This window comes from Argopecten irradians, chromosome 8 (assembly GCF_041381155.1).
Source record: "Argopecten irradians isolate NY chromosome 8, Ai_NY, whole genome shotgun sequence".
Taxonomy (NCBI): Eukaryota; Metazoa; Mollusca; class Bivalvia; order Pectinida; family Pectinidae; genus Argopecten; species Argopecten irradians.
The window spans coordinates 41,680,167-41,707,603 of record NC_091141.1 but is presented as its reverse complement, the minus strand read 5'-3'; the positions used below and the strand labels follow the sequence as shown (position 1 = coordinate 41,707,603).

General features: G+C 33.8%; 2 protein-coding genes across 2 annotated transcripts; one reads left to right on the top strand and one right to left on the bottom strand.

Annotated features, from left to right (window-relative positions):
* Positions 1 to 243: 243 nt before the first annotated feature.
* On the bottom strand, positions 244 to 14,839 carry LOC138330394 (serine/arginine-rich splicing factor 7-like). The gene is made up of 5 exons (XM_069277986.1): positions 14,682 to 14,839; positions 11,524 to 11,726; positions 10,928 to 11,146; positions 8,882 to 8,998; positions 244 to 702 (listed from the first exon to the last, which is right to left on the bottom strand). The coding sequence occupies exons 2-5, from the start codon at positions 11,724 to 11,726 to the stop codon at positions 657 to 659; spliced, it is 585 nt and encodes a 194-aa protein (XP_069134087.1). The 5' UTR covers positions 14,682 to 14,839; the 3' UTR covers positions 244 to 656.
* Positions 14,840 to 14,978: 139 nt separating this feature from the next.
* LOC138330393 (probable splicing factor, arginine/serine-rich 6) lies at positions 14,979 to 27,436 on the top strand. Its single transcript, XM_069277985.1, has 5 exons — positions 14,979 to 15,067; positions 16,288 to 16,575; positions 16,900 to 17,067; positions 23,139 to 23,318; positions 24,030 to 27,436. The coding sequence occupies exons 2-5, from the start codon at positions 16,301 to 16,303 to the stop codon at positions 24,442 to 24,444; spliced, it is 1,038 nt and encodes a 345-aa protein (XP_069134086.1). The 5' UTR covers positions 14,979 to 15,067; positions 16,288 to 16,300; the 3' UTR covers positions 24,445 to 27,436.
* Position 27,437: the final 1 nt, after the last annotated feature.

Here is a 27,437-nt window from a genome sequence, read left to right as displayed (position 1 = left end):
AAATAAGTATGTTTACAATGAGCAAATGCCCTGAATACAGAGAATATAACTTTCTTATCTGTGTTTATCACACGAAGACCTGGATTCAATCAGTGATAAGATAATGAATCTTGCACTATTCAATGAAGTTTGAATTAAATCGGAAATGAAACAGAGTAATCAAATCAATGATTAGTTAAGTTATTCTCATACTGGAAAAGACATTGTAGCAGAGCAACATTTATGAAAAATAACTGAAAACTGTTCATGTTTAATAGATTTATTTACATTCAAAAGAGCATTTTATACATCAAAACTTACTATACAATGGAGTCCCTACCATGTGTTATCCTTCTTTAGCACAATACATTTGGTAATATATAGCAGGACAAACGAGATGAAAAATGAGTATGTACAGAACTTCTGTGGTGCATCTCTACACCTGTCGCGATCATCAAATTAAAATGTTAATCAATAAATGATAAAGTTAACACAAGAAAATACTAATATCAAGATTTGACACAGTGATTTAAAATCAACATTACAATGGCTTTAAAATTCGAGAAAAACTTCAATCTAAAGAGATAGTGATTGGAACATGTTTGAAAGTTAGAATGACTGTAAAATAAAAACACCAGTAGTGTGTCTGTGATGAATTGTAATGGACAGGTGATGGATCAGTCGCGAGAACGACTCCTCGATCTGTGAACTGGACTCCTTGTTCTGAAAGGAAATTAAATCAACATCTTAACAGGTTGGAAATATCAGTCGTCAGGAGAATATTCTGTTTGAGAGACAATTTGTATAATGCACTGTCTTGTCTTTCTTTGTTTTACAGTATAATGCATGTCACATAACCGTTCAGCCGTAAAACACACCTACAATAACACTATTGTGACATCACAGATAATAATGTCAAGATCAAAATAGGACGTTGTACGAATGTCTTGGTAGACAGAAACATCAAATATGAGCCTGAAACTGCAACTCTTATACAGGTAATTGAGAGTCATAAATATAAGTTATGTGATAAATCTGAAATGAATGGCTTTTGTATCAAACACATTAAAATAAATTTCATATATCATAGCAATCCTGTCTGATCCTCTATTTATAATTGTGTGACATGAGTAGACTAAACATACCAATCCTGTCTGATCCTCTATTTATAATTGTGTGACATGAGTAGACTAAACATACCAATCCTGTCTGATCCTCTATTTATAATTGTGTGACATGAGTAGACTAAACATACCAATCCTGTCTGATCCTCTATTTATAATTGTGTGACATGAGTAGACTAAACATAGCAATCCTGTCTGATCCTCTATTTATAATTGTGTGACATGAGTAGACTAAACATAGCAATCCTGTTGATCCTCTATTTATAATTGTGTGACATGAGTAGACTAAACATAGCAATCCTGTCTGATCCTCTATTTATAATTGTGTGACATGAGTAGACTAAACATAGCAATCCTGTCTGATCCTCTATTTATAATTGTGTGAGACAAACTAGCAATCCTGAGATAGTGTGACTAGTAACATAGCAATCCTGTCTGATCCTCTATTTATAATTGTGTGACATGAGTAGACTAAACATAGCAATCCTGTCTGATCCTCTATTTATAATTGTGTGACATGAGTAGACTAAACATAGCAATCCTGTCTGATCCTCTATTTATAATTGTGTGACATGAGTAGACTAAACATAGCAATCCTGTCTGATCCTCTATTTATAATTGTGTGACATGAGTAGACTAAACATAGCAATCCTGTCTGATCCTCTATTTATAATTGTGTGACATGAGTAGAGACTAAACATAGCAATCCTGTCTGATCCTCTATTTATAATTGTGTGACATGAGTAGACTAAACATAGCAATCCTGTCTGATCCTCTATTTATAATTGTGTGACATGAGTAGACTAAACATAGCAATCCTGTCTGATCCTCTATTTATAATTGTGTGACATGAGTAGACTAAACATAGCAATCCTGTCTGATCCTCTATTTATAATTGTGTGACATGAGTAGACTAAACATAGCAATCCTGTCTGATCCTCTATTTATAATTGTGTGACATGAGTAGACTAAACATAGCAATCCTGTCTGATCCTCTATTTATAATTGTGGTGACATGAGTAGACTAAACATAGCAATCCTGTCTGATCCTCTATTTATAATTGTGTGACATGAGTAGACTAAACATAGCAATCCTGTCTGATCCTCTATTTATAATTGTGTGACATGAGTAGACTAAACATAGCAATCCTGTCTGATCCTCTATTTATAATTGTGTGACATGAGTAGACTAAACATAGCAATCCTGTCTGATCCTCTATTTATAATTGTGTGACATGAGTAGACTAAACATAGCAATCCTGTCTGATCCTCTATTTATAATTGTGTGACATGAGTAGACTAAACATAGCAATCCTGTCTGATCCTCTATTTATAATTGTGTGACATGAGTAGACTAAACATAGCAATCCTGTCTGATCCTTATTTATAATTGTGTGACATGAGTAGACTAAACATAGCAATCCTGTCTGATCCTCTATTTATAATTGTGTGACATGAGTAGACTAAACATAGCAATCCTGTCTGATCCTCTATTTATAATTGTGTGACATGAGTAGACTAAACATAGCAATCCTGTCTGATCCTTTATTTATAATTGTGTGACATGAGTAGACTAAACATAGCAATCCTGTCTGATCCTCTATTTATAATTGTGTGACATGAGTAGACTAAACATAGCAATCCTGTCTGATCCTCTATTTATAATTGTGTGACATGAGTAGACTAAACATAGCAATCCTGTCTGATCCTCTATTTATAATTGTGTGACATGAGTAGACTAAACATAGCAATCCTGTCTGATCCTCTATTTATAATTGTGTGACATGAGTAGACTAAACATAGCAATCCTGTCTGATCCTCTATTTATAATTGTGTGACATGAGTAGACTAAACATAGCAATCCTGTCTGATCCTCTATTTATAATTGTGTGACATGAGTAGACTAAACATAGCAATCCTGTCTGATCCTCTATTTATAATTGTGTGACATGAGTAGACTAAACATAGCAATCCTGTCTGATCCTTATTTATAATTGTGTGACATGAGTAGACTATTATGAACTATAGCAATCCTGTCTGATCCTCTATTTATAATTGTGTGACATGAGTAGACTAAACATAGCAATCCTGTCTGATCCTCTATTTATAATTGTGTGACATGAGTAGACTAAACATAGCAATCCTGTCTGATCCTCTATTTATAATTGTGTGACATGAGTAGACTAAACATAGCAATCCTGTCTGATCCTCTATTTATAATTGTGTGACATGAGTAGACTAAACATAGCAATCCTGTCTGATCCTCTATTTATAATTGTGTGACATGAGTAGACTAAACATAGCAATCCTGTCTGATCCTCTATTTATAATTGTGTGACATGAGTAGACTAAACATAGCAATCCTGTCTGATCCTCTATTTATAATTGTGTGACATGAGTAGACTAAACATAGCAATCCTCTGTCTGATCCTCTATTTATAATTGTGTGACATGAGTAGACTAAACATAGCAATCCTGTCTGATCCTCTATTTATAATTGTGTGACATGAGTAGACTAAACATAGCAATCCTGTCTGATCCTCTATTTATAATTGTGTGACATGAGTAGACTAAACATAGCAATCCTGTCTGATCCTCTATTTATAATTGTGTGACATGAGTAGACTAAACATAGCAATCCTGTCTGATCCTCTATTTATAATTGTGTGACATGAGTAGACTAAACATAGCAATCCTGTCTGATCCTCTATTTATAATTGTGTGACATGAGTAGACTAAACATAGCAATCCTGTCTGATCCTCTATTTATAATTGTGTGACATGAGTAGACTAAACATAGCAATCCTGTCTGATCCTCTATTTATAATTGTGTGACATGAGTAGACTAAACATAGCAATCCTGTCTGATCCTCTATTTATAATTGTGTGACATGAGTAGACTAAACATAGCAATCCTGTCTGATCCTCTATTTATAATTGTGTGACATGAGTAGACTAAACATAGCAATCCTGTCTGATCCTCTATTTATAATTGTGTGACATGAGTAGACTAAACATAGCAATCCTGTCTGATCCTCTATTTATAATTGTGTGACATGAGTAGACTAAACATAGCAATCCTGTCTGATCCTCTATTTATAATTGTGTGACATGAGTAGACTAAACATAGCAATCCTGTCTGATCCTCTATTTATAATTGTGTGACATGAGTAGACTAAACATAGCAATCCTGTCTGATCCTCTATTTATAATTGTGTGACATGAGTAGACTAAACATAGCAATCCTGTCTGATCCTCTATTTATAATTGTGTGACATGAGTAGACTAAACATAGCAATCCTGTCTGATCCTCTATTTATAATTGTGTGACATGAGTAGACTAAACATAGCAATCCTGTCTGATCCTCTATTTATAATTGTGTGACATGAGTAGACTAAACATAGCAATCCTGTCTGATCCTCTATTTATAATTGTGTGACATGAGTAGACTAAACATAGCAATCCTGTCTGATCCTCTATTTATAATTGTGTGACATGAGTAGACTAAACATAGCAATCCTGTCTGATCCTCTATTTATAATTGTGTGACATGAGTAGACTAAACATAGCAATCCTGTCTGATCCTCTATTTATAATTGTGTGACATGAGTAGACTAAACATAGCAATCCTGTCTGATCCTCTATTTATAATTGTGTGACATGAGTAGACTAAACATAGCAATCCTGTCTGATCCTCTATTTATAATTGTGTGACATGAGTAGACTAAACATAGCAATCCTGTCTGATCCTTTATTTATAATTGTGTGACATGAGTAGACTAAACATAGCAATCCTGTCTGATCCTCTATTTATAATTGTGTGACATGAGTAGACTAAACATAGCAATCCTGTCTGATCCTCTATTTATAATTGTGTGACATGAGTAGACTAAACATAGCAATCCTGTCTGATCCTCTATTTATAATTGTGTGACATGAGTAGACTAAACATAGCAATCCTGTCTGATCCTCTATTTATAATTGTGTGACATGAGTAGACTAAACATAGCAATCCTGTCTGATCCTCTATTTATAATTGTGTGACATGAGTAGACTAAACATAGCAATCCTGTCTGATCCTCTATTTATAATTGTGTGACATGAGTAGACTAAACATAGCAATCCTGTCTGATCCTCTATTTATAATTGTGTCCTGTTGACATTTAGTAGACTAAAAACATAGCAATCCTGTCTGATCCTCTATTTATAATTGTGTGACATGAGTAGACTAAACATAGCAATCCTGTCTGATCCTCTATTTATAATTGTGTGACATGAGTAGACTAAACATAGCAATCCTGTCTGATCCTCTATTTATAATTGTGTGACATGAGTAGACTAAACATAGCAATCCTGTCTGATCCTCTATTTATAATTGTGTGACATGAGTAGACTAAACATAGCAATCCTGTCTGATCCTCTATTTATAATTGTGTGACATGAGTAGACTAAACATAGCAATCCTGTCTGATCCTCTATTTATAATTGTGTGACATGAGTAGACTAAACATAGCAATCCTGTCTGATCCTCTATTTATAATTGTGTGACATGAGTAGACTAAACATAGCAATCCTGTCTGATCCTCTATTTATAATTGTGTGACATGAGTAGACTAAACATAGCAATCCTGTCTGATCCTCTATTTATAATTGTGTGACATGAGTAGACTAAACATAGCAATCCTGTCTGATCCTCTATTTATAATTGTGTGACATGAGTAGACTAAACATAGCAATCCTGTCTGATCCTCTATTTATAATTGTGTGACATGAGTAGACTAAACATAGCAATCCTGTCTGATCCTCTATTTATAATTGTGTGACATGAGTAGACTAAACATAGCAATCCTGTTGGATCCTTTATTTATAATTGTGTGACATGAGTAGACTAAACATAGCAATCCTGTCTGATCCTCTATTTATAATTGTGTGACATGAGTAGACTAAACATAGCAATCCTGTCTGATCCTCTATTTATAATTGTGTGACATGAGTAGACTAAACATAGCAATCCTGTCTGATCCTCTATTTATAATTGTGTGACATGAGTAGACTAAACATAGCAATCCTGTCTGATCCTCTATTTATAATTGTGTGACATGAGTAGACTAAACATAGCAATCCTGTCTGATCCTCTATTTATAATTGTGCGACATGAGTAGACTAAACATAGCAATCCTGTTGGATCCTTTATTTATAATTGTGTGACATGAGTAGACTAAACATAGCAATCCTGTCTGATCCTCTATTTATAATTGTGTGACATGAGTAGACTAAACATAGCAATCCTGTCTGATCCTCTATTTATAATTGTGTGACATGAGTAGACTAAACATAGCAATCCTGTCTGATCCTCTATTTATAATTGTGTGACATGAGTAGACTAAACATAGCAATCCTGTCTGATCCTCTATTTATAATTGTGTGACATGAGTAGACTAAACATAGCAATCCTGTCTGATCCTCTATTTATAATTGTGTGACATGAGTAGACTAAACATAGCAATCCTGTCTGATCCTCTATTTATAATTGTGTGACATGAGTAGACTAAACATAGCAATCCTGTCTGATCCTCTATTTATAATTGTGTGACATGAGTAGACTAAACATAGCAATCCTGTCTGATCCTCTATTTATAATTGTGTGACATGAGTAGACTAAACATAGCAATCCTGTCTGATCCTCTATTTATAATTGTGTGACATGAGTAGACTAAACATAGCAATCCTGTCTGATCCTCTATTTATAATTGTGTGACATGAGTAGACTAAACATAGCAATCCTGTCTGATCCTCTATTTATAATTGTGTGACATGAGTAGACTAAACATAGCAATCCTGTCTGATCCTCTATTTATAATTGTGTGACATGAGTAGACTAAACATAGCAATCCTGTTGGATCCTTTATTTATAATTGTGTGACATGAGTAGACTAAACATAGCAATCCTGTCTGATCCTCTATTTATAATTGTGTGACATGAGTAGACTAAACATAGCAATCCTGTCTGATCCTCTATTTATAATTGTGTGACATGAGTAGACTAAACATAGCAATCCTGTCTGATCCTCTATTTATAATTGTGTGACATGAGTAGACTAAACATAGCAATCCTGTCTGATCCTCTATTTATAATTGTGTGACATGAGTAGACTAAACATAGCAATCCTGTCTGATCCTCTATTTATAATTGTGTGACATGAGTAGACTAAACATAGCAATCCTGTCTGATCCTCTATTTATAACATTGATGTGTGACATGAGTAGACTAAACATAGCAATCCTGTCTGATCCTCTATTTATAATTGTGTGACATGAGTAGACTAAACATAGCAATCCTGTCTGATCCTCTATTTATAATTGTGTGACATGAGTAGACTAAACATAGCAATCCTGTCTGATCCTCTATTTATAATTGTGTGACATGAGTAGACTAAACATAGCAATCCTGTCTGATCCTTATTTATAATTGTGTGACATGAGATCCTAGCAATCCTGTCTGATCCTCTATTTATAATTGTGTGACATGAGTAGACTAAACATAGCAATCCTGTCTGATCCTCTATTTATAATTGTGTGACATGAGTAGACTAAACATAGCAATCCTGTCTGATCCTCTATTTATAATTGTGTGACATGAGTAGACTAAACATAGCAATCCTGTCTGATCCTCTATTATAATTGTGTGACATGAGTAACTAAACATAGTGTGACATAATTGACATGAGTAGACTAAACATAGCAATCCTGTCTGATCCTCTATTTATAATTGTGTGACATGAGTAGACTAAACATAGCAATCCTGTCTGATCCTCTATTTATAATTGTGTGACATGAGTAGACTAAACATAGCAATCCTGTCTGATCCTCTATTTATAATTGTGCGACATGAGTAGACTAAACATAGCAATCCTGTCTGATCCTCTATTTATAATTGTGTGACATGAGTAGACTAAACATAGCAATCCTGTCTGATCCTCTATTTATAATTGTGTGACATGAGTAGACTAAACATAGCAATCCTGTCTGATCCTCTATTTATAATTGTGTGACATGAGTAGACTAAACATAGCAATCCTGTCTGATCCTCTATTTATAATTGTGTGACATGAGTAGACTAAACATAGCAATCCTGTCTGATCCTCTATTTATAATTGTGTGACATGAGTAGACTAAACATAGCAATCCTGTCTGATCCTCTATTTATAATTGTGTGACATGAGTAGACTAAACATAGCAATCCTGTCTGATCCTTTATTTATAATTGTGTGACATGAGTAGACTAAACATAGCAATCCTGTCTGATCCTCTATTTATAATTGTGTGACATGAGTAGACTAAACATAGCAATCCTGTCTGATCCTCTATTTATAATTGTGTGACATGAGTAGACTAAACATAGCAATCCTGTCTGATCCTCTATTTATAATTGTGTGACATGAGTAGACTAAACATAGCAATCCTGTCTGATCCTCTATTTATAATTGTGTGACATGAGTAGACTAAACATAGCAATCCTGTCTGATCCTCTATTTATAATTGTGTGACATGAGTAGACTAAACATAGCAATCCTGTCTGATCCTCTATTTATAATTGTGTGACATGAGTAGACTAAACATAGCAATCCTGTCTGATCCTCTATTTATAATTGTGTGACATGAGTAGACTAAACATAGCAATCCTGTTGGATCCTTTATTTATAATTGTGTGACATGAGTAGACTAAACATAGCAATCCTGTTGGATCCTTTATTTATAATTGTGTGACAAACCCTACCTGCTTCTGGTCATGCTGCGCTTCTTGTATCGTGGTGAACGACTGCGAGATGGACTCCTTGAGTAACTCCTGCTTCTCCTACCACGGGGGCTCCTTGACCTCGACCGTGACCTCGACCTATATACATATCAATATGTTATTAATAAATAGTTAACACTAACTAGTAATTAGAGCATAGAGTCAAACTGTGCATCGTTATTCACCATGAAAATCCCCAAATAATCAACTTATTATGAACACTTTCCACAAATAATCGACAGAAATGCTAGAGTAAAATTGTTTTAAAACAATAGACAGATAATTATAAAACATTTCAAATTAAAAATAAGAACAATAGTATCAGTTTTGAAAAACTTGGTGATTTAGTATCTGTCACAATGTAAATTTTCGAATACAGCTAAAATGCAATCTGCATTAACAATTCTCAGTTTAAACTTTTGAAATAATTTTTTTTGGAATATTTCATGAAATTAGTTAAATGAATCAAACATTTTATTATTATGACCTACTCGCTTATTTTAGCATTTCATTTTTTATCACTATAGCAATCAACCTTAACTTTACTTATTTTTGCAAAAATAAAGCAAAATACATGAACTTTTACCTCAAAAATATATTTTTCTATACATCAAGGGTAAAATCAAGTGATAAATTTCCATCGTGAACAAAAAGACCTAAAATTTACAACAGATTATGGTATTTAGCAAATATCTGATTTTCACTTACGGTTTACGGTAGTTTTCATTTAAAATAAGAATATGTTTCAGTGGGCATTTTAAATTGGAGATGTTGTGATCGAGATTGATTAACGACAGATGATAGAGGCCTAGAAAGGATGATCGAAAGACTCCACTAATATAACCTAGAGAGAGATGACACCTCCAAGCAGGGTGATATCATCAAACAATCGCAAGAGCTGAAAAATGCGGAAAATCTCACTCTGGGACGAAAGATTTCATTGTGGGATGTGCTCTCTCTGGGATGAAAGATTTCATTGTGGGATGAACTCTCGATCTCTGGGATGAAAGATTTCATTGTGTGGTGAGCTCTAGATCACAATCTCTTGGATGATAAATTTCGTTTTGTGACACGATCTCGGAGTTAAGCTGGGAAGAAGAATCTTATCGTTTTGGATGTGTCGGTCGAGAATTCTAATTTCAAACTGTGACGCAGTGTTGGCCGACTCTTTCTCACAGTGGAAGAAGGGAGAATATGGATCAAAATCGTGACGCATAATCTGATGACGAAAATCATGACGAACTATCGATGGAGTTGGATGGTTGTTGTGTTTGTCAAGTAGATCTATCTGAGTTAGGGGGGCAGCACTGACGCGATGCTAGGTTGTACTCGTTCTAGCTGCTGATCATAGAAGTGGATAAATTCTGCAAAGCATGTACAGGCAACATGTCAGTGTTGGTTTAATGCATGCATCAGACACGTACACGCATCAACAAATACACAACATTGCAGAAATAAAATCTCAAATATTTATATGTTTCAAAAATTCTTGGTGCAAAAAAAGTTGTATTTTTTCGAAGGTTTTATTAGCAAATAAAATTGATATACACCTTTTAGATGAAAATTACTGATATTAAAATTTTGGGAAAATATTTAGTTTCCATTATGAATTTTTACATTGTTTTGTTTGATGAAAAGTAAAAAAAAATTTAAAAGCACAAGTTGAAACATCACAATCTAATGAAGAATCACATGTCTTATTCTGAAAGTATCACAACATATATTAGTTATTATGAGTAATAACAAAGAAAATTAGATCTAAAACAAAAACACAAGACAAAGAATATCATTCTAAACATTTGCAAAACAAAGAAAAAGAAATAGAATTGATTTTATCGCTTTTTCTCAATCAACTAAACCATGTGGCCAAAATCTACATTGGAACTCAAGCAATGAACAAAATTTATAAAAATATTTTGACAGCTAAAAGAAGAACTGAAAATTTCGAAAACATTACAATATAGCTTGTTCATCAAAGATAAATAAAACAAAACAGAAAGGCTTAGTTGCCTTAGTGGATGAACCTACCGAGATCTTCTGTTGGATCGTCTAGAAGAACTGCTTTGTCTACTGTTGACTCTTGGACAATCATAGGCATAATGTCCCCGCCCCCCACATTCATAACATTTGTCGTCTGGATGGAAAGGACGTCGACTCCGAGGTGGGCCTCGGGATGCTCGTAGCCAAGGTTTTGGACGCACTTTTCCAGTAGAGTGTTCTACACGTACACGGCTTCCACAGATGGTTCTATGTATCAAAAACAGATTTATTATGAAAACATAAAATTGTAAAAGGACAAGCAGCTTCAGATAAACAATCTATATATATTCTCTAGTCATTCAACATTTTAACAAATGCATGTGGTTAAAAAGTAAGAAACTATAATAAAACATCTAGAACAAACTTCTAAGCAGACAATTCTACTCAGTTTTTTGCAAAATCAAACAAAACATCATGTTCTTTACTTTTTCATGATGCGACTTCATGAAAGTTTGAGTGAGTTACAGGCCCATACATTTTCTTAATATCATTATGACAGAAAGTCTTATGTCCCATATTGTCAATGATTTATGATAGTGTTATTGAATCTTTTTTTTTCCACAAAAAGTTACATGTTGACTTACGTGCCATCCATCCCTCGAACTGCATCATCTGCATCTCTTGGGTCCTCAAACTCAATAAAGGCAAAGCCAGCAGGATTTCTGGCTACCCAAACATTCCTCAAAGGGCCATAGTAGCCAAATGCTCTTTCAAGCTCTTTCTCCGAGGCATCTCTGGAGATATCTCCAACATACACTTTGGAATCAAGGCTATTGCCACGGGACATCTGAAATGGTAAGAGAGATATGTAGTCTACCTGTGCAAGCTTTTCTATGCTACAAGAAATGGATCTCTCCATATTTAGGGCTTTTCACCATGTGGTGAAAAAGACCTATTGTTTTTGTTCTGTTTTTTTGTTATTATTATTCTTCTACACTTTTTTGTGTCCAAAAGATCTTCAAAATGGTAAGAGGTATGCCAATGGCCTTATTGCTTTATTGTATGGCATGAGTTGAAGGGGTGACCGCAACATTTTTAAGTAGGTCAAAAATCCAAGATGGCCGCCATGACGTCATAACTAAAAAGTTTAAAACAGCCATAACTCAAAAACCGTTTAAGATACAGCAAATATTTTTGATGTAGATTGTATAAAAGACTAACTTTTATTCAATTACAGCAATTAGGTCAAAGGTCAAACTAAAAAGTTCGCTATGAGGTCAAAGTTCACGAATTTTTATTTTTTTGATTTTGCGAAATTTCTTTTTACATATCGATGCAGAATGTCATTCCGATGAATTTGGTGTCTTTTATTTTTCGGTAGCACTTCCGGTTAATGCTGTATGCCATTTTGAACAATCCTTTGATCTTTGCTAATTTCCCGCCAAAATGTTTAACATTATATATTGTCGAACTGAATGACTAATATAGTCTGCAATTGCTATAGAAAAGACCCCTCTAATGTTCTCTAACGTTTGATATGATTTTCATCTTCACCAGAAAAACAAAATGGCCGCTATGACGTCATATCTTAAAATTTAAAAATGCTTATAACTCACTAACAATTCTTTTCACAGATTTCATCCAATAATATTTTTTGCAGATAATCTTAAGCGTAAACTTTTTCTCTCTACATGTTATTACAAAAAATGGCAACTTCCGGTTTTCGGTAAGGGTCAAATGTTAAAGGTCCTGTTTTTAACAATAAACTTGAAAACTTTTCTCCTGAAGTTCTGTAAGGTCTAGGATCTTCATATTTCATATATAAGATGTCCAGGGGATGGACTATAAAGTCAGATACTAGGAATGACCTTGACCCATATTCAAGGTCACATGAGTCAAATATGTTCACATCTTTAAATGACTCAACAATAACCAAAATGACAAGAGTCTTCATACGTTCAAGGTCACAGGGGTCCAGAGTTTAAATATACATACCGGGGTATATATACTTAACAACACCGCTAGTCAGATGACATTAAGGCGCATTTGATCTCGTTATCATTTGCTCGAACGAATTTGGAAATATGAATTGGATTAAGATGAGAGTTATCTTCGGCTGATCAAACTTCATGCAGATCTTCACTAAAACACACTTTTATTCAGGGCTGAAAGTCAACGTCATTTATTGGTTACAACTTCAAAACCCATGCATTACCTAGTTCTTAACTTACCTGGCAATGACGGTATTGTAAACTAAATATAGTGAAAAGCCCGCCAAACTGTCTATGACAATTTCTAGTTAAATTATATTTTGATTATATACATATAACATGTACATACAAAGTAGTTTATTGACCTTATTCTTTAGGCATTACCAATATATTGATTTTATGCAATAAGATTAACTGCAAACAAACAGAACATAAGGTATTAAACATATCTTAACTGAAACAACTTCTTATTTTTAAAATGAAACTAATTTTGTTGAGCTCCTTCACTATTGTCAAGCGACCAGTTTTCGCCGAGTGCCCAATCTCGCCATCGCAGTGTACTGGGTGCTTGTATGATCACACACATCGCCGAGTGCCCAATCTCACCATTGCATGTACTGGGTGCTTGTGTGTGATCACACACAAACTTTTAGATAACTTTTCGTGGATATCAGCACAATGGTAGTGTCTTCTATCGATCAGAAAACAGATCAATGGCGAGAACTGGTCACCTGCCTGTAATAATCAATTTTGTATAGATAAATGAAATTTCAATTTTCATAATGCAGGTCGTCCGATGTTTCCTGGCATTCTTCTATATGCAAGTGCCACACTTGACTGCTCTATACAGTCTTGACACCACACGCAACAAACCAGAGAATTGAAACTTCTTTGTAACAAAAATTTAGACAAGGAAGTGTATATTTCTTTAGTATTTCAGAAACTATAGACTTACAAGTGACCAGTTCTCGCCAAGTACACATTGTTGCCATCATACTACTACATGTATGATTAGTAATGATATCACACCAATTTTTTATGTAAATTTGTTATGGCTTAATTTGGGAGGTACTTGTAAATACAGATCTGATGGCTGTAATACAATACCATGCGATTTTTTTACAATACATTCTTAGTAATTTTACATTTTTTATAACTTCTCTCCAAAAATCAATTGCAAACGTAAAAAACTTCGAACTTGACAACATATAAGCAAGTTAATAGCGCTTATTTCGAAGTAATGCAAATTTTCTTTTGTTGCAATATCTTAGGAGTTGTGAGCGACTTTATCGAAACAACGTTTAACGACGCCTCCATTTCCTTCTTGTCATATAGTAAAATAGCATCATAAAAATTGCATGTCTATGTGGCAAGTATATATTAGATAATTTATATAGGATGCAAAACTAGTTCTTAGTCAGTACGTAAAATCTTGTTACGACTGCATGCAAAATCACAATAAGAAACATGTTAAATTACTTACAAGTAGGGTCTGAGTTTTATAGTAAAATAGGTCCTTCTCACTAACCGTGCATTATTGTGGCATTGAATAAAGAATTTTCCCTCTCTGTTCCAAACGAATACTGTCCTTTTTATCTAACAATATCTATTAAATATTTCCATAAATAGAATAACCTATAACATTAGGCAACAAGTACAGTACAGTTTATCCATGTAAGCAGCACGTGTAAGCATGCCGGATGTTGAAATGTTCATTGTTATGGTACCTCGAAAGAAAACAAGAATTTCACGCACACGTTTCAGGAACGTTAATTCAGAAAATGATTGGGACATATCCCGGTCATACTTACGTTCTAAAATATAAGAGTGTGTGGCGGCTATGGCCACATGAACTTATTACTTTTGTCTCTTCAGTTGCAGGACGCAGCACGAATCACGCGTACGCAGCACGACGTTTTCTGAATACTGAGAGCCTCGTTTTCAGAAAATGCAATGAAATTTTTAAAATGCAGCGATTTTATCAAATTTTGTTTATGAATATCTAAATTCATTGTATTTTCATTGTTTTGTCGTGAAGCTGATTTAAAATAAATTTTAGACTTAAATACACTTATTTTTTTAATTCTCGTCCCTTCGATAATCAATCTGCATCGGATCAATGTTTAATTTACAACGTGTCACTTCCTCATAAGTCAAGCGTTTAGTGTGATATTGATTTTCTGAGGAGGCGGACGAGGTAAACGCATTTTACTGATTTCTTCTGTGATATTGTCATGCAGTTATTTGTTACATCATACGCATGTGTTACGCTATGCAATATTGTACACAACACTCCCTCAGCAAAATTTAGGAATCTCGATGATGCTTGCATGTATAACGACCGTGAACACACATGGCCGATCGTTCCATCATGATCATCACGTTTCACATGTGATTCTTAGCTATAGCCCATTAGCCAACAGTTAGACCTAATCAGAATAAATTTAGCTAGTTCACTTGACTTGAGTGGTAAGCCTGTCCTTCAAATAGAGCTACCTGCCTACTGAAATGACATTTTGATGATATTGAATAAAGGTAAAGCCTTGAACAGGTTGGGGACCATCCCGTATATGCAGGATAGTCCTGCATTTGAGTAATAGTCCTGTATTTGAGGGATAATTTTGTTACGCAAATGCAGGATTCTATGAAATGAAAAGTGATAAAGTTGATTTAAACATTGTCATCAAAAAAGGGCATCTTAATTTTTATATGGCATCATCACTAATACAACTTTCCACATTATTACTCAAATGGAAACAAATTTCATCATCTAAATGTTTGTAAAAGTCACAAACAAAATCACCTCTATTGCCTACTATGGGGCTAAAAATAGAACACAGGTAAAAGTCAATCAACCATGACATTTGCACTATATTTCCCTGATGGCTATACACTGTAGTCTATGGAGAGCACCTAAATTGTCACTTTATTACAAAGTGAGATAATAGAATTCAATAGTTCATAAACAAATACATAAAGTTTTCAATTAGTTATATGGGTATCTGAAAATGATGACGCCCTTTTTTGATACAAATTTTTAAAACAACTATCCATTTTCATTCCACATAATCCTGCATTTGAATAACAAATTTATCCCTCAAATACAGGACTGTTACTCAAATGCAGGACTATCTTGCATATACGGTATGGTCCCCAACCTGTTGAAAATGCAGTTAAGGTGATTTTTAGCACACCTGTCCATTATAAGGGAGGTAATTCAATCTTAGAAAAGAATGCTTGTCAGTGCCTAACTAAATAACTGATGGAAGGTGGTTAGAGAGTCTTAGGTTGGGATTTATTCTATTAATAATTACATTGGAATGTATACACTTACTTTTGTTTTATGAATGTGGAAATAATGCATTTTAGAAAGTTTGATGATCAACTCAAAGTTATTTTTGTTCCTTCTTTTTTCAGAATTTTGTCCACCATGGGGAGGTCAAGGTCCCGCAGCAGAAGTTATGGTCGAAACAGAAGAAGTCGAAGTGACAGTTATGACAGTCGCAGTCCATCTCCTGAAGAAGGCTTTCGTGTCCATGTGTCTGACCTCGGCATTGACCCATCAAAACGAGAAATAGAGAGAAGCTTTGACCGATTTGGTCCTATTATGGAAGTGTGGGTGGCAAGGAATCCGCCCTGTTTTGCATTCATTGTTTATAGATACAAAGAGGATGCAGAGAGAGCTATACGAGAAATGGATGGCAAGTTAGTGATCATTCTAATTCCATTCATTTGTACTTAATTTTGATGAGAACCTAATCTGCTATATTGGTTTGATTTTGTTTATTTTCAGATTGAGAATATTCCTGTCCTTTATGAAAACTAATACTTAATGTACATACCATATTTGTTATTATTTGACCCAATCAGTGCACTGGGCACTTAAAAATTGCAACAAATATGGGTGCATATAGAACCATATTTGGACTAGCTATTCATAAAATTATTGCTAAAAAAATCTTTTAAGTTAGTTTCAATGCACATGACATTTATTCAATTTTTTTAGATAAATGCTTTTCAATGTTTTAGAACAATGTCTGGAGGCAGGGTACGCTGTTCATTTGCACGTCCACGAACACGAGGTCGACGGAGTCGTGGCTTTGACCCCAATTTACGATGTTACACATGTGGAGAAAAAGGTCACTTCTCCCGAGATTGTATAGAGATATGGAGACAAAGACGCCGTAACAACAGCAGGTAAAAATAGAAATATCTCGGTACGGACCTCCAATCTAGGTCATGCTTCAACTCAACTTACTTATTTATGTATATGATGCAGCCAAATTACATCTACTTCTTCTCATATTCATTGTAAAAACAAGTTATATGGCATTTTCACATTCCTAATTATATTCTTGAAGACACTTTAAATGCTATCTTGGCTTTTCATTGAACCAGGTTTAAACAAATATAAATCAAGGAATATTAAGACAGTGGTATTAAAAGAAATCATTGACACTACTCACACAGAATACTTATAATCTTCTATAGCATAGTACTCTCAGTGTATGTATTTGGTACTCAACCAGTTCTAACAACTAACCGGCTTTTCCCCCCACCCCCCATTATTTTCAGTTTCTAAACCATTGACATTGCTAAGAAAATAGTTTTGTATGGTTGTTTTCATTGCTACAGGAAAGCAAAAATCTTAAGTATTTTCCGAAAGAAAAATAGCATGGTTGTTAATTTAACAGACCTTCTATTTCTGAAATACCTTTACAAATACATCTACCCTTGATTATTTTAGTTTCCTTTTCTAGGACACTCACGGCTAGTGTTGGATACCAGATTCTCAGTTGTATTTGGAAAAAAAATAAACACATGGATTTCAAAGGAAATCCATGCGTAAAATTGACTAAATGAATTTGAAGGAGACACAAGTTGTATGTATGCGAACAGGATCTTTAAAAGTCTTAATTACATCAACTGCACAAAAACTTATGTATAATCTTTTATAATTTTGATACAAATGAAATCTATACATAGTATGTTAGATAACCAGTGTATGTCTTCAAAAGTATTAGTATGATCATCACTATCATTAAATACCAGTATTGTATCCTAAAGTATCGTACTGTTCTTATCCAATCTTACATTTAGGGCATGTGTATTAACTTTCTGACAAATACTAACACTGCTCAAAGTGAATACTTTTACCAGCTCGGTTTTAGTCCCACCTTATAGATCACCTTTAGATTACTAATGTACGTACAGCTGTCTTAGCCATCGGCAGGTACACAGTGTTAAGACACATATTCCAAATTTACACACATTCATGTGGTTTTCTTTCAAAGCTTGATGAAATTTGAAGATAAAAATGCATGCGGGGAAAATCCCGCCAAGTTTTAGATAATGTTTTACATTGTTGTCAGAGAAATGAAGAATTATTTAGATTGTTGTAAGTGTGAAAAGAAACCACTTACCTATAGAAGTTGACATTTAACACCTGCATGGAAGTTGATGTCCTGTTTATTCATACTGTTAAAAATTACTCGTGGATTAATTAACTGAAAAATGTATTAACTGGGTTTGTGTTGTAGAAATGGTAACACTTATTTAGTATAGTCTTCACGCATGTGTTATAGACCCTGTCAGCATGTGTTGCCTTAAACAGCTGTTTGTACACTGTTCAAAATATTACTGTTTACATTTTCAGAATAATTAGGATTCCAGTTATAGGTTGATTGGTATTTATGAAAATATCTGAGGACACAAACTAATACTAGTGTCTTTGCTTCAAAATGTAGTGATGACAACTTAAGAATCTGGATAAATAGCTAGGCTTGCATTTAACTCATTCGCTCCTGAAATTTGTATCTGTAGTCAAAGTGGAACCTGATAGTTTTAGTTCCTGTGGAAAAAAATTGTAAAAGTTACCAATTTATCACCACCCAAGGCTTATACACATGAATGCTTGCGACGTCTTTTTAAGGCTGCTGAATTTCATGGTCCCTTCATACAATAAAACACAATTGTATCAAACCTGATAGGAATATTGGCCGAGAATGAAAATAATTTTATAACTACGAATTCATCGTAATGTTTGGACTTAAGTGAACTTACATATGCCATACTGTGGCCTCCAGTATCCGATCGTCCACAATTCGCAATCAATTTCTTCTTCTTGAAAACCAAATTTCGGAAATTGACCAAATTTGGTTGGTGACACACTTGTAGGTGGTGATTCAAAATTATACAAATAGTTTGAATTTGACATCTTAATATAAATCTAATGTGTTACTGCAATATTTGAGACTGTTGCATCAGGTCCTAAGTCAGTTTAAAAAAAATGTTTGTTATTACTGAGTTGAACCAGGTAATGGATACATGCCCTCTGAGCCTCTTGTTTGCTGTTGAACTGTGAACTAATATTAATCAGTTAATCAGTAAATCTGTTGTAGTAACATATTTTTGTGCGTATAGTGCGCAGGTACGTTTTTGAGTTTTATTTTTGAAGAAGAAAAAAATCAGAGTTTTTGCATCTTCATTTAAAAGGTTTTGCATGGCCTCCAAACGAACAAAATCAAACAGTTCCTATTGTTTATTTGTAGTTAAAACAACCTTTAGGTATTTGAGTAGATCTGAGAGATAATGCTAAAATATAAATGGTACAAAATTATCACAACTAGTTTTATACATTGCCTATTACACATAAAACAATCAAAATTGTTTTTTGATTTAATACTTGCCCTAGAAGGTATAAAATGTATTGAACATCTCAACTTTTCAATGAAAAATATAACTTGAATTCCAATGAAAATCCTGGTAAATATTAGCACTGTTCCTTGGAAATAACACTGGAATTCAAATGGAAATTTGCACAGTTTCACTGGAATGCAGTGAAATTTCAATTAATTTTGTTTGTAGGGAATTGTCTAAGTGTGACAGTGAGCTAAGTCAGTAACAGAAGTCATTGGTTGCTATCTGTATAAATAAAATTGTATATACTGTGCTTTCCGGAATTAGCGCCCCCCCCCTCTTTCTGGAGAAGGAGTTTAAAGTTGTATTATAAATGCCCCATTAGTTTAACAATATAAGCGCACACCTCCCCCCTCCTTTTCTAGGGAAGGTGTTTAAAGTTGTATTATAAAAGCCCCCATCCCATGGGTTTAATGATGTTTTACAACATGTGATGCCTCTAATATCAGCATTGTATTCCATATTACATGAACTTGCGAGTCTTTTACATGTGAATCACAACATAATAATGCATCTCAAAGGTTAAAAGGCATATGCCCCCTCCCCTTCCCAGACAGTTTATAAGTGGTGCGCGGTATTATCGGTATACCGATATATCCAGGTTCAGTTTATTAGAATGATTTATTTATTTTGATGTTTTTTGATATTAACAAGTGTCGATTTTGCCTTGACATTGGTTAATCTTCAAACCATGATAAATAATTATAAGCAGAGAGGGTCATCTATTTCTTTAATGTCTTTTCATCTTTATCAGCGATCCGGATGACCTTTTCTTCTAATATTGTATAATACTTTATTCCGTTTTACAGAGTTAACTCCCTTATGGGTAGGTACCATTGTGACGTCATTTTTTGTGAGCACAATTTACATTGATTTCTTCGGAAAGTATGACGTTACGCTTACAAACACATGATGTCACAAATAACAGATAACTGTAATGTTCAAACACAGAATTACACAACTCTCAAATAATAAATATGCCTACCCACAAGGGCAGATAACTCTGTAATATACAAACACAGAATTACACAACTCTCAAATAATAAATATGCCTACCCACAAGGGCAGATAACTCTGTAATATACAAACACAGAATTACTTGACTCTCCTTACTAATAACCAATCCTCATATCTGCTACCTCCTTCTTAAAAGATAATTTCGAATTCACTGATTACCGGTAATTTACATCTTTTTTGCAAGTTTTAGCATTAAATCCATTATATGATTTTCAGCATTATTCTCAATTTGTTCATGTGTACTGTGAAAGTCCTCTTTTGTAGTTATTACAATGGGGTTCAAATTTTGTCACCTGCATGCTTCAGGAATATTTGTGGAAGTGTGGGATGAGGGATATATATTTCAATCTAGACAACCAATTTTAGGTGTATTAACTTGCATGATTAGGAAAACCTAGCTATATACTTGTCTAGTTTAGAATTGATAGATACACAATTCTATATTCAACACTTTAATATTCATAATGTAGTCATTCAAGTCAGAAAACTTTTTTTATTATTTCTATTTGTATACATATGTTTAATATACTGGTACATTAATGGCTAAAATGTTTAGCTGTGACAGTGTTTGCCATTTGATTTTTCCTATAAAAACTTTGAGGATTGTAGGATTTATTTTTTATATTCCATAAAACACCTGCATGTTCTTGATGTTATGTACTTTGTATTGTACATGTTAACAATGTCAATGCAATGTCTTTTGAAGTGGTATTATCAATTGTTGCCAAAGTATTTGTATTTAAGGTATGTTAGTACCAGTAGTACGTAGCTGCTTTGTTGTAGCTATCTCATATACACTATGTGGACATAGTTTCACAACATTGAAGAAGCACCAATATACCTTATGTAACAACAGTGTGAACTTCTCCATATTCAGAAGAACAAAGTCCGTTGATTGTAATTGAATGAGATATTTAATTTAAATTTTAAATATAAACAGCTTTTGAGAAAGTTGGATATGTGTGATAAGACTTAGAAGCCTTTTTTGAAATCAGATGAACTCTATATAGACGGAAACATTCCTGTATTTTTCCTCCTTACTCCTATTTGTTTGTTCTATTTTAAACACAAGAATCAGTTTCCTGACTAATTTAAACGCTTTTCACACAGTCATGGTAGATTGGGTGAGATCGAGTGCTCAGTGAAGGGGTCATATGGTGAAGGATATAAATTGAATAATGACCGTGGGTTGTGATTGGTTGGTCTGCGTATTGGTGGAACCCTGTGATTGGTTGTGTGGTGGAGCCCTGTGATTGGTTGCCTGATGGTGGGGGAACCAAAAGGCTGTTTTGTAAAGATATAAGATATGTGGTAGTGCCTGACTTAGGCACTAACAAGTCGTGTGGACAGGTATGTATTAATGAGTGTGTCAATCATTACACAAAGACTCGCACTTACACCTACCAGTAGGTGCTACCAAGGAAGGGGCTTCATATCAACACTCCGATTTAGCCCATTCACCCCTAAAGACACATTTGAACTCTTCTTACTCAAAGATTGGAACAGTTCATTATGAGTTTTAAGGGATGAATGAGTTATTTTATTAAGCGACAGACAATTTTCAGTCTCCATCAGAAAATTGTATGAATTAAAAAAACAACCTTTTTTCTGATTGATGGAAATATGGTTATATTTTTATACATTTTATGAAATTGAAATGCTTTTAGAGTTTTACTTCCTATTATTATTACCTGAAAGCATAGAAAACCTACTAGATGAAGTATTTAATTATAATTATTTTTTCTAATTTCCGCAAAATGTAAGAATTTATTTACGATACAAAGTTTAAATATGACATCATAAAAGTAAATTTTTTGGATACCGCTTACTTTACAAAAACAGTCCCGTCTCAAAACAACCGGTGAATTTTAAATCAGAAATAGTTTTTTTAAAATATCTGTTCAGTTTTTTATTTTGTAGATAAGGTTGAAGCCGACGAACCATTATAAGGTTATGACACTGTAAATTTCAGCATGAGTTTATCTATGTAACCAGAAACCTGTAATATCAAACAGATTACATGACTTGTCACGAGAAATTTATCAAGGAATATCTATTGATTTTGTGTCGTCCGAAACACTTTTATGTACATTTGTGTATTTCCTTTAGCTACACAAACTTTATTTAAGTTGTTTCATTAAATTTCTTTTTTCATGTTCTATTTATTTTCAATATGTTTAGAGAGATAAGCACTTGATTTTTGTATGGGGGCCATATCTGTGACCTTGCTTATTCCTGGTGGAGGAGGATCAGACAGCTTATTGCCCAAATATGTTTTGTGATGCACATGCTTATTGTAAGACCCTACTTTTTTTCATTTTAGAAGTGTCACAAAAACACATCTCTATTCAAGTCCTTTTAGTTTTTTTGTGTTTTTTTTTTTTTTTTGGCATTAATTTTGTGTTTATTTCATGCGTTACTCCGGTTTATCCATTTAGTAAATGTAATGGATGTCCCATGTAGATTATTTCTCCTGACAAGTCAGCTGTTTAATTTGATATACTAAAAGTATTTCGAATTTTGGAACTAAAGTGTTGATTAAATATTTTCAGAGACCGCGGCTATCGACGTAGAAGCAAATCAAGGTCACGTTCGAGGTCAAGGTCGAGAGACAGGTCTCGTCGGTCAAGGAGGAGCAGGAGTCGTAGTCGAAGGAAGAGTAGGAGTGAAAGTCGTAGTAGGCGCAAGTCTAGGAGTAGGAGTAAGAGGAGGAATAAGCATAGCAGGAGCAGGTAGGTCAAATGAAAACACTAATACGGTATTCGACCCAATAAGTGCCCCTCCTTATTTTTAAGCCTTAATATCAATTGCCTGGGTATAAATGTAGGCCAAAACTATCAAAACTGTATAGGTTTGCATTCATTTCGTCTTATTTAGCACCTTTTCAATTTTTTCAATGTTTTAAAACGCCCTGGGCGCTTATTGGGTTGAATACGATAGGTGAAATTAGGCTTCGGCATAATCTGTATTGCATATTATAGAGTTATCGGCTCAAAAAGGTATTGATCGAGAAGTCATGTGTTCGTGAGTGTAACGTCATACTTTTCAAAGAAATAACGTGAATTGCGCTTACAAAATAATGATGTAAAATTGATACCAACAAGCAATGGAGCTAACTGTAATAATCAAAGACGAAATAGTAGCTGGAAGCTGAAAAAAGGAAATACAGTAAAACCTGCTTCAATGACCCACTATAACAACCTCCTGTTATATATGACCTTGTGATTTCCCTCTTGATGTTATTTATGATATAAGTTACCTGAATTAAGCTACTCTCTGTAAGACAAAACTAAAGACCACACTTTTTGTGACCCAGAAAGACACTTTTCTTTGAGACTTCTCTGAGACTAATAGAAGCCTTGGGTTATGGGCTGCCCTGAAGGGCTGGTCCAGCTTCTCTTAGACAATTATCACAATTTATAGATTCTTTTTCTCTGTATTAGATCAAGGTCAAACTCAAGGTCAAAGAGGAGGAGGAAGGACAGAAGTAGGACACCAGAGGATAAACATCGGAGTAAGAAAGAGGAGAGAGAGAATGACAAAGAAGAGCAAGATAAACAGGACGACAGGGAGAAGGATGAAAACAACAGATCTCGATCACCCAGCAGAGAAAAGGAAGCCAATGGCAGCCCTGCAAGGTCGAGGTCAAGGTCAAGAGAGAAAAGGTCAGCTTCACCCGCTAGAGATGAAAGGTCAAGGTCACATTCTGTGGAGAAAAAATCGCGATCTCCTGAAAGAGTTGAGGATGATAAGTCTAGGTCTGTCAGCCGTAGTCCTAAACGGTCAGCGTCACAGAGTCCTGATCGTCGTGGCGACGATAACGTCGACAATATGGAACAGGATGAAAACGCTGACTAACTTTTTTTCCATTGTTTATCCACTGATGGAAACAGCAAAGAGACAGAATATTTTGATAGACTTTGCCATTTTGTCAAGGAAAAGAATGTTTACTCTTTGATTTTGACAATTTAAAATAAATTGATCATGTATAATTGTGAATTAGGTTTTCATCATTCATGTTTGTAAGCAATAGCTCTAATTGAAAATAGAGAAATCCTTTTCATGCACTTTATAAACAAATGTATGATTTATAATGTTGATTTTATGTACAGTACAACTGCAAACGTCTTGGAAATTATTTACTAGAAAAAAGATAAATCATTATTAAAACTTTGTCTGTGTCAATGACAAAAAGACATTAATTGATTGTAATTAGGACTAACAATTAATCAGAAAACATAATCCACGTATAGGTAAAGGGATTACAAATTTGTTGTAAATGTGCAATATACTGTACTGCTAGAATTTATTAGAAGTATTTTGAATCTTAGGAACAGTAGAATTTTTTCTGACTGTAATCTGTATAATTAAATAATGGTAAAAATACTGTAAGTCATGAAAATGAAGCTGCAGTGAAAATTGAGTGATTTTCAGTATTTTAAACATCTATATGTAAAAGATTTATTCAAGTAGGATAATTGTTTCTGCTTTTATCTTTAATTTGAACTGGACACAATTTTCATTTGAACCCATTATGAAATCAGTATTATAGAACAATATATAATATTGTTAGCAAACTTTCTTTCACGGCTACTTAATTTTGTGATTTCCATTTTAAAAGTTTTGCAGATTTAAAATTGAATGGAAATATCTTTGGTGTAAGAATTGTGAAAGATACCAGTTCGCGGAGATAAACTTTTGTGAATTTATCTTGATCATGGAATTTGCAGAAATTTTTTGTTTAGGGTTATCCGACCGACCCTAATTTTTTACCACCGACCTTAATTTGTTTCCACTTTTCTACGAATTTTTTTTTTGCGGGATTTCGCATCCAGACTCCAGTTTTGGCCATCATTTAAGAGTGAAAGACACTAAAAAAAAAAAAAAAATTATAAAAAAAAATATCCTCCCAACCTGACCCTATTTTTTTTGCCAATGTAACCCTAAACAGACATTTTTTTTGGCCTTATATCTCTATTTCAAGCATACTAGGTTTTAATTTGAGAAAGATTCCGGGTCTATATGTGAACCCCTTCATAACACATCAAATGTATGCCTAAGGGTCATTTCCTAATAATTAGAATAATTTAGTTGAAACTAAAACTCACATACAATATACCCATATGTAACTGGAGTATCAAAATGACCATAAAACTTTTATCAGCAAAATGTTAAGACCGGGACAGATAAAGTAGACACCTACATTGGCAGAACATTTTTATTTGTTGAAATTTTGTACCATTATTCTAAATGAAAATTGCAGCATCTGTGTACAGCAAAGGTAATTGGTTTAATATTATGTGTTTTTGAACAATATTTCATCAAAATCTCGATATACTCAAGTATGCTGAGAGACCAATTTTCTTGCTTTCCACATTTTTTGAGACAGTTGATGCCACTCATGAGTCTTTGCTATATGTTGTTGGTGTATGGCTGTTCAGTTATGTTATTGTTTGTTGTTAGTTATTTTGTTTCCCCATTGTTTTGAAGATAATTCAGTGACCAATAATTTACAGAATAATCTACAAAAAACATACAGTATCATAATTATCATATTTCAGGACATTTCAGCTCATTTTGATTATTATTTTGCAACATAGCTCAGATATCTTGAAACAAACTGAAGTGGAAAAAGAACTTTAGTCAAAATTTGTTAAAATATGTTACATACAGAAAAAAACTAACTTTTGACTTTAGTCTGTGTTTTTTGTTTTGAGGAATCAAAGCCTGATATTTTATAGATACATACAGTCATTTTCAAGATACGGTTTTATAGAGTTTACACGTAAAAAGGTGCTCCAATTTATTTCTGTCTTGAATAAATTTTGTATGATTTCCGTAATCTTATGAGTATGAGTAGAGTACCAGGTATTTTCGATCTCGTCTTAAAAAATAAAACCAAAGCAATTTATATATTTTTTGTGATTTTAGTTGAAACAGTTTATTGAAAAATTCAGGGAGAATAAGTTGATGTAACAATGGATGGAAAAGTTCATTAAAATATAAGCGGTGAATATTAAAGTTAATGTCATTATAAGTGAGATTGATTAATTGTGAACGTCAAAAAGCTAACAGTTTTATAGATATTTTATACAGATAGTATTTATCTTTATTGATATTGTAATCTTGCCTGTAAACAATTGAGATGAAACTTGATCAGTCTGACCTCAACTATTCACTGTAAACCAACATGATCTTCAAAATTTCATAATTGTTCAACTGTTTACTGGGGATATTTTGCAGCAAGTAATTTCTGTGATTTTTTTGTTGCTCATGAAATTTTAAGGATGCTCCACCGCTGACAAATGGTATTTTTTCACTATTAAAAACAGGAGCAGACGATTTAGTATTTTTCATCAGTTACAAAAGTTACTTACTTACTTTACACCATTACCACCATTGAAAAGTTTGAGCTTCTAATTTTACTTCAAGTTAAAAATATAAAAATATAATTAATTGCATCCCGAAAAAATTCTGTGCCGCTATATCCTATATGGAATGAAGTACTGATTTCGCATGCACCAAAGGCAAAACAAATTATTTTATATCATTTTTTTTTGGGTTAATTAGACATATATATAAACAATTGAACACCAATTATTGTTCAAATGATGAATATCATTTATGCTCTGTCGCCGGTGGAGCATCTTTAAAATTGCAGGCGACAATGACTTGTTTACAGTATATAGATATAGGTTTTAGATTGTGCCAGGTCCCAGTATGCAGAGACTGTTAGAGCTGGCGACAAGATCCCAGTATTCTATATTCATTGTGTTGGTGGGTTTTGTTGCTGTTTCTTTAAATGTTAATGATGACTATACCATATTCCAATAAAAGACCAAGAGAGTCAG